At 46.6% G+C, this 11658-nt stretch overlaps 1 protein-coding gene across 2 annotated transcripts in view; it reads right to left on the bottom strand.

Annotated features, from left to right (window-relative positions):
- Positions 1-2640: 2640 nt before the first annotated feature.
- The window catches only part of G3BP2 (G3BP stress granule assembly factor 2), a 16791-nt gene continuing 7773 nt past the window's right edge, over positions 2641-11658 (bottom strand). The window contains exons 7-11 of one of the 2 annotated variants that reach the window (XM_008644318.2): positions 10940-11038; positions 7023-7125; positions 6631-6759; positions 6322-6440; positions 2641-5561 (exon numbers count right to left, since the gene is read on the bottom strand). In XM_008644318.2, the coding sequence (XP_008642540.1) occupies positions 5289-5561; positions 6322-6440; positions 6631-6759; positions 7023-7125; positions 10940-11038 (723 nt within the window). In that variant the 3' untranslated portion in view covers positions 2641-5288. The remainder of the gene's footprint in view (positions 5562-6321; positions 6441-6630; positions 6760-7022; positions 7126-10939; positions 11039-11658) is intronic. The other variant, XM_008644319.2, reaches the window with a different exon arrangement.

The following is an 11658-nucleotide window of genomic DNA, read 5'->3' as shown; positions in this document are numbered from 1 at the left end:
GGGACAGCCCCTCCCGTCCCCGGCCCCGTGTCCTGTAGGGCTCCCACCATGGTCCGTGCGGCACCCCACAGCGGCACCCAGGCTTGGTCCCTGATCGTTCCCGGTGAGAAGCGATCCCAGCTCTCCCCGCTCCGGAACGGCCGCTGCTGTCAGAGAGGCCCGGCTTGGAGAGGGGGTGGCCGAGTCACATTTCACATGAGACAGTTCCTGTGTGGAACTGCCCTCCGTGGGCCTGCAGCCCAGCAGCAACACGTGGGTCTCACACACTGCAGGGCCCCGGGATAAAGAGGACCATTTCTGCAGCGTGTTTTATTACAGAGGAACACGGACCCTGGTGTACACTCTTTGACATCCAGAGTCTTTCTTTCTTTCCCATATGCAGTTCAATGGATTCAGAGGCCTGCTGCAGCATGGAGGGACTGAGCCAGCTTTGCACAGACCACCCCTCCTCTGCCCCCAGCACAGCAATGCGCCCCTGTGCAGACTGAGGGAGCAGATCAGCAGAGGCCGACATGCCAGGGAAAATCCAAGTGCTGGAGCGCCCCTGGAGTGTCCCTAGAGCGCCCCTGGAGCACCCCTAGAGTGTCCCTAGAGTGCCCCTAGAGCGCTTGCTGCACCTGCTGTGAGGGACACTGAGTGTCCCGCCCCCAGCCCCGCGATGCTCCAGGAGCGGCTTTGGCAGAGCTGCCGTGCTCTGCGCCTGCCCTGACAGGCTCATGTTTCTTCTCTTTGCTCAGGAGGGGATCTGAGCCACAGAGGCTACTTGGTCCTGGTCAGGCAAACAATGACCCGCTCCATCCCAGACAGATTTCCCTCATGTGCGCTCCAGGCAGAGCACACCCCCTCCTTGCCGGCTGCTGGCAGGGCACGGTGGCCAGGAGGTGACACAAGAGCCAAGTTTGTGTCCTTGGTCCCTTAGGACAAATGTGGTGAGCACACGTTGCCCAGAGCAGCACTTGTGTAGCTGTGCTTTGGGACTTGCTGGCCGTGAGGGCTGCAGGGCTCAAAGGGCTGCTGTGGGCAGGGAACCTCCAGGTCCTTTTGCCCCATTGTACCACTTCTGGTTTAACTCCTACATGTCACCTCTCAGGATACTCAGGGACTCCAAAGGTAGGGACAGGTCTGCAATGAAGCCTGCACTGCAACAAGGCAGCCAAGAGGACCATATGTCAGTATTTGCAAAATCTGCTCTCAGCTTTAATTCCTACACACACACACTGCACTTCCCACTGTTTCCTCCCCTTCTGAGGAAACAGCAAGTGCTGCAGCACCATTACCAAGACGTCTCCTTTCAGCCCAGGCCCAGGGAACATGAGGCAGAGCACAAGCCAAAGGGACACTGACTTCCTAAGCTGCTTTTCTTCCCCTTGCAAGAAGCCAAGCTTTAACCACAGACAGCAATGGCTTTCCCAAGGATTATCAGGCAGCCTGCTATCTTCTTCCACCATGTCCAGTAAATCACCATTCCAAGCTGTATTTCTCCACATGAAATGCACAACCCCAGCAATCGCTGTACTGCAAAGGCTTCTGTAAAACCACCAGACTTTGTAATGGTACCAGAGCATGGGCACTGCCAGAGGAACAGGCAAGGCCTCTGCAGCACGCAAGTCGCTGCTTTGTGATATCCCTCAGCTGTCCTGGCATTTGCTTTTTTACCTCCACTACAAGCTGTCATGTCAGCTCTAATGCTGATAAAAGGTGCTCTTGTACAATTTGAAATATGCAAGACTTCATGGCATAACCAATACCAGATCCTGTTTGGCCCTGTGTGGTTTCAGACACCATCATCTCCTGCCCGTCCCCTCAGCCCCAGATAATGTGAACCTGCACAATTTACCTCACAACTCAAGGCACCGAGGTCTGAATGCTGCAGGCCCCCACCGGAGGCACAGGGGATTGTGTTTCTCTGGAGATCTTTGGAGATGAGCAGATCTTGTAGCTGTCAAGGCTGCTCCTCTGAGGAGTTTCTGGCAACTCTGGCTTTGGGACTTCTACAGGATCCAGTTTTTTCATTCCAGTATTTCAACTCGCACAGCTGCATTACTTTTCAGTCACTTCCTAACTGCCTTTTATCAGGAAATATTACAGCCAAGACATGCCCTCAACAAGACATAGCCAACAGCAGCTAACAGGAACTTCAGAGATTCCATGACTCAGCCACGCCTTAGCTATGAGCAGTGCAAGAATAACCCTTTTACCAACCTTTTGGGTAGCTGCCGACGAACACAAGAAGTAACAAAAGGGGGGAAATCACTTCTGCACCATCAAGACTCAGTGGCACCGAAGTGGAGAGCAAGCAACTCCAGTCTGTTTTTTTTAAAGACAGCTCAGCTCACATTCCTCCCAGCACCACTGCAATATCCATTTAAGCTGTATCCTGCAGCCAGATGCTGCAGCCTGGCAGGGTGTGGAGGAATCCCAGCTGCACATCTCAGAAGAGCTCACGTCCTCCCTGGGCCATGCACACCCCAGGGTGAGAGAAGCCACCAAAGTCAAACACTTCAAAGCACACGATGCTGTGCTGCTGCAGCTTGTCACTGTCACTGGCCAGGTCAGCAACGATGTTCTTAAAAGCTTTTCTGTTAGCGAGGGGTGCCAGGGCATACAGCCACCTGCATGCAAGAGAATTAGGGACATGGATAAATGCTGCAGACATCAGTAGTTTATTGGTATGTTTAGTCAAAACACATTCAGAATGGAAACTTAAAAGTAAAAATACTTTCCACCTGCAACAATTAAACTAGAATCTACTAGCATATAATGCTTGACACGTTACAGCAATAAAGATGGTAATCCACTGTCTCGAATACCTACTAAAGCCAAGATGGTCAGCCAAGTTTGTTGAAATAGAACCGTAATGACAAAATACTCCCACCATTCACAAATCAGCGACTAACAGTAATGGTCAGTGAATCCCTTCCTTTGCTCTAAGAGGTACATTTACTATTGAGAGGGTCAAGAACACATAAGAGTCCACAGTACAGCAGGTGAGCTATCACCATGTAAACTTCTCTGGATGATCTTCCAAGGGTTCGTGTCACTTAAACAAGAAGCAAGCCAAAAAGCAGAATGGCTCAGGAGCTCTTTTTACTACTCCACTTGTGTTGTCAATTATTTCCAGTGCCATTTGCCATACAAACGAATTAGGTGGCAGCAAACCACAGTACTACAGAAGGAAAAAAAACCTCCAGGCTACACAAACCACACTGGTGGCAAACTGCTAACTGATGACAGCAATTTGTCCGAGGGCTTCAAACCTAACGAGTGGAGTTGTGTGGCAAGCAGTTCAAGTACTACAGATTTCCAGGTAACAGCTGAAATTGCAAGACCTTCAACAAAAAACCTGAAATATGAAAATGCCAACTGGTAGAAATGTGTCCCAGAAAAAAAAGGGTATGAAAATAGTGCAAGACTTACCATGGAACACAGAAGACCTCAAGTCTGGGAGAGAACAGACAGATGCCACTTCACCTTGCCTAGTGTATCAGAAAAGATGTGCAAAATCTTCCACCTTACTTGAACCCAGAAAATAATTGCATAATCCAGAGACAGACTGTCAGGATGCCCTCCCTGCTTTTGCTTGAAATTGCCATTGTTTAATTTGAGGTCTTCGCTGTTCACAAGCAGCTGCAGGCGGTCACACTTTTGCAAGAACGCACGCACAAACACCCCCTTTGCTCCCGAGCCAGAGCTCGCCACAAGGCCTGGCACCGGGCCTGCCTGTACTGCCTGCTGCAGCTGCGGTTTACGGGAATGCACATCCAGAAACACAGCTCTCCATGGAGAACCCACCAGTCAAACTTCAGAAGAGGACGCCTCCTTTCTATCCGTTGGGCCAGAGCCACATCGGTGTCAACTTCAGCTGAGAGTTATGTGCAAAATGAGTACAAGTTTTTAAAAAAGTGCAACTGGAAAATGCAAGAACTTAAGAGCTGCTGTTTAGTTCTCTGAAAATTGCAGTATCCCCATTTGATAAGCTCACCTTCACAAAGGATGCTTAGGTCTACCCATTACGCGCTGGCCAGAAGCGTCCACCATTCTGGACTGACTTCTGAAATTCATGTCCAAGAGAGATTGGAACTCCACTTTTTTTAACTCTGACACTGATTAAAGAGAAGAGACAACCTGGAGACTACTTGGATGCCTTCATCCTCCCTTCCCCACCACTGCAGAAAAACCAGGCGAACTTGTTAATTGAAGAGCAAGGTTGATGATCGTTTTAGCAACGTTTACTCATTGAAAGATACTGCAATTTTTTTAATACAATTTTCCAATTATTTCCTTTAAATGCTTTGCAGCCGCTTGGCTTTGCAGCACAGTACTTAATACACTATACTGTACAAAATCACCAGCAAGACTGGAATGATGTATTCATAGAAGGCACCATCATGCTTATTACATTACCAGAGAACTCAAATACAGTCAAGACAAGTTTCACTGTACAACGCTTCTCGAAGGGGGAAGGGGAAGGAGGAGTGTGTTGAGCAGCCATCCCTGCACTGAAGAGGGGCAGATAGAAAAATCTGACGTGAGCTATCAGACTTGTTGCGTACTCAGGGCTACAACTTGGAAACTCTGGGTTCTGGTTAGTTTACAGCTAACTGGATTCCTTCTGGAACAAAGGTGTAGTCTTATTAAGGTTTGTGTGTGTACAGAGGTTGGTCACAGCAAGCAGAGCAGATGCCCGCATCGTTCCCCAAGCTATTCTGTCTGAGTAAGAGGATGAAGGTTTTCCCTCCGATGCCTCCTGCAGCTGTCAGTATAAATGAGTTCAGAGGACCCATTAGTGCATTTTGATGAGTGCGTAAACACGAGTTTGTTTGGAGCCAAGTGTTCTAAGAAGGAAAAAAAAAAGGCAAGCTTCTCCAATTGCACAAATTGCACTATTTGTGTTTCCAACAGTAGTAGGCAGAAACGGTAACACTTACACAAAATGTGCAGCAGAGGGTTTTTGACTGAAAGGACCTGAATTCTATTGGGCATGTCCTTTAGTTCACTTCTGTTGCAGATAGTTAACTGGTCTTTTTTTTTTGTTTCTTTTTCTTTTTTCTTATTTTTAGTCCTCAATTCTCCAAGTCTACATTTATAAATTAAGAGTGTGACTCCTGTTGTGAAACTGGGGAAAGAATGTCCACCTCAATTTAAACTGGAAACCAAAGGATGTTTTCACATCAAAGAAACGATCAGAAGGGCTGTGTCACATTCCAAAGCCAAAAAAAAAATTAACAAGAATGCAAACACGATGGATAATGTACCACTGCCAAGACTGTCTGCCCACAGTGGAGATTTCAGCGACGCTGTCCAGTGAAACGGCCTTCCATCTGCCCGGTTCCTCGTCCAGAGCCAAGTTTTTGTGCCATGCCACCTCGTGGAGGAGGTCCTCTTCCATCACGGTCCCGCATCATGCCACCACCCACTATTCCACGGGGCCCCCCCGGGCCTCTGTCATTGCGGCGAATATCCCTGCGCTCGTCGCCGCCGCCGCGTGTCTCTCTCTCACGAGCGGCTCTGGTTTTTTTCTCTTCCACGTTCAGGCGCACCTCACCCCGGAACATTATGGGCTTATGGGGAAAAGCGGTCAAGGCACACGTTAGTCACCACAGCACAAAGTCCATTCCATGCAAGGCACACGAAAATTCTGCACTGGCTGCAGGCCCCAGCCTTCCTTCACGTACACGCCCAAAACAAACGTGACCTGTTAAGGGTTCCCTGCAGCACGCAACCGTAGCCCTATAGAACACCATTTTTACATTCACTTGGGCATGCAAGGAATTAAAGTGTTTGTCTCAAGCAAAAGCAGTGTTGTCTTTAGCCTCTTCACTGCCACCTTTAGCCTTTTCGCTTCAGGGTTGAGGTTCCCAAAGAATTGCTCTACTAGGTCTCACTCCCACATCACAGAAATGAAAACTGCTGCTTTCTCCCCTCCAGTTCCTCAAAGCAAAACTGCAAATAACCCTGCTCCCTTCTCTTGACCCCAGGGTGCGGAATTCAGAGATCCATGTGATGCCCTTCAAAAGGTTACCTGCTCCACTTGCAGCTAAAGGATCTCTAAAAGTAAGTGCTAAGCTCTGTGTGAAATATTTGTGTAGAGGCAGCAAATCCAAATTCCATATGATGCGGTTTGAAGAATGCTGGTACAGTTTTTGAAGCTACACAGCACTCCTGACCAAAGGGGTATGCTGAATCTCTCTTTTTCTTTCAGCTGTTTTTTGAATGCCAAAGCCAATGGCAATGCAAACTAGGATGGCCCACATTACTTGTGGTTTAGGGCTTTCGGTCCACCCTGGAAGGGGATACTCAGTACCCAATGCCAATACTTACTTTTGCAACTAAAATTCGCTGGACCGGCTCAGAATCATCAAATACCACGAAACCAAAATTAGGCAGTTTTCCTCCTACTCCCTTAGTATTTATGCGAAGTTCTACCACATTTCCAAAGCCTAGAGAAACACAAGGGAAGAGACACTTTATCCAAAGCTGCAGTGCCAGCTCTACCACCCCTCTGCTCGTTCCAGACGTCAGTAGTGTGGCACCATATAAAAGCTTACCCGTGTAGTCCGAATCAGTGTTAGGTGATTTTTTAACACAGTTTTTTCCATCTTAGCCCCTGCAGCTGGAATCACTACTTACTCATGAAGAACTCTTTCAGTTCACTCTCATCAATATCATGTGGCAAGTTCCCAACAAAGAGCTGGTGGCTGTCTGGATAGCGAATTATCCGACGATTATCCGACTCATTCTGCTCCATGTCTCCCCTCCCTACCGTCAACACAAAGAGGAAGGTAGAACTACTGAGGTCAGAAGATGCATGTAAACTTGGATGAACACATCTAGGGGCAGCACCAAGCACATTCACTCCAGCCAGCTTGGCCTCCAAATCATATTCCCTCATTTCTAGTTGAAGGCAGCAGGCACAGGCAGTTAATGATCAGCCAAACATGACACAGGTACAGACAAAGTCTGTCCAGCACACACCTCTCATTAACCCATCCCTGGCAGACACACAAGCTGATCCACGTTACCTGGCCGAGGTCCTCGTGGTGGAAAACCCGGTCTTTCCCTGGGACGCTGCTCACGAACACGAGGAGGTTGAGACTGAGCTTCAGGTTTAGTTTCCACTCTTGGCTAAAACAGGAGAACATGCATTGTTTAACACTGGCCCAGTCAAAAAAAAAACCCCAAACCCCCAAACTCACCAAAACAAAAACCCCCACAACACAAGACATGGGTAAGCGGCATGCACAAAACAAACTCTGGAAAATAGACATCAATGTCAATGTGTTTGGGAGTGGTTTTTTCACCTGTCTAAATTCCTCTGTACCAATCCAGGACTGCAGTGTTCAGTTATCAGTGTTAAAAGGTGCAAAGCAAACGTCTCTCAATCAGAGCATCTCCCCAAAGCACAGCTAATGTGAATTTTCCATGTTTGACCAGGCATTGAGACCCCAACATTCCGTTATTCACCAATCCCTCAGCCTGACTTAAATCGTAGAGGGTATAAAGCTTCCTCATGCCAAGCTCAGACTTCCTGGATTAGGAGGCAGTCCAAGATGAACACAAAGAGAGGGGCAAATCACATGTTCTGCCCAAGTCCCCAAGGAATTATTTTCCTCCAGTGAAGAACAACTATATGAAAACTACCGAAAAGAAAGAGGAGAACAAAAGCCCTCAGAAGTGTAGTAAGTGTTTCCTGAAATGAATTTCTACAGACTACCTCTTAGGATATGCTTCAACTTTCCTGATGTCAAGACCACGATGCTCAAAGTACACCCTTTGTATTCAGGTACTAGAACACTCATTCCCATTTTTCGCAAGCAAAAAATCTGCTTTATGTGAGATAGATGAAACTCTAAAAATGTTTCTATGCAGACTGCTGGTCACTGAAGCAATTCCCAGTATGTTTTAAATTCCATTTTCTGTACAACAGTTAAGCAGCTGCTGGTGCGCTGGGTTCTTATCTTAGAAAAACAAAATTATCCTTAGGAGCATAAAAATACACAAGTAGCCTGCAAGTAAGATTAAACACAAGGTGAACAGCTACAGGCCCAGTCTGCTGGGGAGAAGTAGTTTATGTTAAACATCTCCCTTAGTTTCCTTTAAGGACTCAGGACAACTGGCAGTTCCAGACAGAGTATGTCCCAGGGGAAAAAGATTGTATGCAACATGCAAGTATTACAGACCAAACTGATGTCTCAGCCCTCCGATCACTTGTGCTCTATGAAGCTAGGCATTAGTCTGTCCGTACAACACTTCTAGGATCACTTTTTCAATTCCAAGAACAAGCTCAGAAAATCAGCCTTCCTGTTAAATCTTGTTCCATTGTATTCCCTTGTGAGTCATTGTAGCTCCTCTGCCATCTCTTACTCACACATCTTGAACGCATCATAAATTACACCTCAAAAGCAGAACTCAATACCTTCAGACTCTCATTTCATAGATACTCATGGCTATTGGGCTTAAACTCAGTCCTTCTGTCAGCCCCAGCCAAGACCTGCTAAGTCACTGATGTCCTGCTCTTAGATCCCAAGTAACAGTGAACTTGTACCTGCTTGCCGCCTTGTGTTTCACTGAACTTCTCACCCAGCGCACAGACAGCTGATCTCTCTGGTCGTTTTCTAAGGAGTACCATCCTTTTGTAGAGAGAAAGTCTGCCTCAGTGCCACAAGAGGAAAGCCCTTGTGCAGAACTGTGCTCCCCAAAACACTGCCACTATTAGCAGCACCACAAGACTCCAGATCAGGGCTGCCATTTACAGCCAAAGCAGCTCATTGCAACTCACATCTCCCAGCATTTCCCAGCAAGCACAGAGTGGACGGAAAGACACTGAGTAAGGAGTTCAAGAGACAACTTCTACAGGAGCCAAGTATGCCACAAACCTCAGCCTGGTGGAGCTTTGACAACCATTAAGGAAAAGGTGGCATTCTCTCTTCTCTTCAGGAGCTCACATAGGGAGGGAAAGGGACTCACCCCAAGAGACAAGAGTCAGGCCCTGCCTGCCCCTGCCCCTCTGCAGCCCTACGATAAACAATGCAGTAAAAAAAATGGGAGATAAAAATAACTGAAAATGCTATAAGGAAAAGTCCCAGTTTATCAATGTAGGCGGGTTGATGTCTAATCATCTACAATTAGAAAAAGAGCAAGAAATGCTGACCTGTTTCACTCCACAGCTGTAAGGAAAACAGCCCTGAACCAGTTTATATCTAGAACAGTACATGTGCAGTCCTTTGAGGAGTTAACACTACAGGGGCTGTATTTTTAACTTGACAGAAGAGGAAGGGAAAACTAGAGTGATGCAGAGAAAGGAATGAGCAGGGCAGTTATTTCTTTGTAACATCACCGACACCAGCTAGAACAGCATCCCAAAGGAGCCACCCATCCACCCACCAGGGCATCTTCTGTCCTCGTTTACATGCACAGTGTCTGGATCTAATGGATTCATGAGAACAGGAAAAAGCTGCTACTGATCTGCAGCTCCTTGTTTAGGTGCCTCTTCTACCAGATTTCTACACACTGTGTCTAAAATGTGTTCAAGAACAGGAGCTCAGAACTGACTAATTCTGGCTACAGAAGAGCTGAGAGTTGAAATTCTTGCCATGTCAGTATTGTTCAGAAACTTCCACACAACATAACTTAAACATAAAGTCAAAGCAAAAGTAATCAAAAGGCACAAAGCACGACAAACAGCAGAGGCAACACAGAAGAGTTTAAGGGGACATCTATAAAGTATCTCTTGCTCTCTTGGACAGACCATTTGAAATGATTTTTGCCACATTACAACCATCCACCCTGTCTGTGGCAAATAAATTAAAACCAATTTTGGTTTGCTTAAGGAAAATCTATTCTGCACTAGAAAACCCACAGTTTTCACAGGTTGATTACCACCTAAGGGTTCAAAACCCTGTTTAAGGTGATCAAAGACAGACTTCCCAACTCATTACCCAGCCTTTATCTGATGTCCATGACAGTCCCAGTAGACTAGAAGCAACACCATGTAAGGTGCTGGGGTTTGTTTGATTAGTTTTCTTTCATTTTTCTCTTTTTCTTCCCTGTTCCTTTTTTAACATGCATTTGGCTGCAGGCCATCCTAGACAGGGTTCTCTCTGTTAGCACAAAATTGAGAAGAAACCAGTGCAAAAACAACAGCTGCAGCAACCCAACTATTCTACTGAAAATCGCAGTCTTGCAAAAAGGTTGGACAGGAACAACTCAAGATACAGTGCTCTGGCACACCGTGTCAATATGCTGGGGTAAAGGACACATTTTTTGGCCTGAGCACTTTTTATACAAATGGAGGAAGCTGAATTGAGAGTCTCAGAATGTCTCACACCACCTCGGCATGTGCAGGACATGAGCTGTTACCAGGTCAAACTTGCTCTCCTCTTTTCCCTCCTCACCCAGTCAACCTAGGAATGGGAAGATAGCATTGTCCTGGCAAGGAAATGTGAATCCTTCCATTCCTCACACAGTCATAAGTTGGTACAGGGTTCAGTGACAAGCTAATTATCCACGGATAATGAAATCCAGCATAGTTCTGTGGATGTTAGCCTTACAAGGCAATCTTGCACCTCAGAAATGGTGCAATCTCTTTTTACTGCTGGGCTACTTCCACCAATGCCCTTTTCAAACACGCTTGAGAAAAGTAACATTTTGTGGGGAATTGGTGTTTCCCCTTTAAACCAAACCATATGCCATCAAGTTAGGTAAAAATACCAGCAGTGATTTCCTGATTCCACAAGAACAGATTTTAACATTACCATCACCCAAAGTTACACCTGTTACGTGTTCGTGCCTTTGCTTGCGACAAGGAGGTGAGTGCATTAACATTAAAGACACAATTAATTTGTGCAATTTAAGTCAAACAAGTTGATCTGTTAATTTAAAAAACTGAAGCAGTTTGCAGCAGTAATGAGACAATCCAAGGTGTTCACAGATGGGTTACCTGTGAGACTGGTGCTTTAACATGGGGTGGAATTCCAGAGGAAGAAACAGTACCACTAGGAGGCAGGTTTTTACTGGTCACTGAAGCCCAAGAGAAAGCCTGCAGGAAATGCAACAGACCTAGGCTACTAATCATGGCAAACCACTGACATTCCTACAGGGAAACTCGTCTGCTAAAAATATACTTTTGGTTCATATCTGACTGTTAAATAATGGCTGTGCAAGCATTACAATGGAGGTACAGAAGGGTTTGCAGTTCCAGCTGTCTGTGGATTCCAACGGCATGGAATGAGCCGTGTACCGTGCCCACTACCACTACTTGAGTGAGCCCAGTGCCCTCAGCATTCCCAGATCACTGCTTTCCATCAGGTAACCAAACCTAGGACTAAAAACCCTGTAGTGTTAAGTGTCTTTTGCACAAAGAAAGGAAGCAGATGCCTGAAGTTACAACCAAAAATGGAGAAGAGAAAAAGGATTGGGGAAAAAAAATACAGGAGACATACTGGAGGTAGAAAATGACCTCGCTCCAGCTCTCCCTGGCTGCTCCCAGCACTTTGCAAGCCCGCAGGTGTAACCACACCAGAGGACACACGGCGAGCACTGTGGTTTTTAAGATTACGCATCCCGCCTCTAAGGAGACAGTCAGTGCCCCCACATTGATTTTGAACCTATGCTGCAGCAATTTTGCAAGCGTCAGTGTGTTCCATTTCTTTTCAGGGA

The sequence above is a fragment of the Corvus brachyrhynchos genome, unplaced genomic scaffold (genome assembly GCF_000691975.1).
Source record: "Corvus brachyrhynchos isolate BGI_N302 unplaced genomic scaffold, ASM69197v1 scaffold352, whole genome shotgun sequence".
Taxonomy (NCBI): Eukaryota; Metazoa; Chordata; class Aves; order Passeriformes; family Corvidae; genus Corvus; species Corvus brachyrhynchos.
This window is presented reverse-complemented; position numbering and strand designations above follow the sequence as displayed.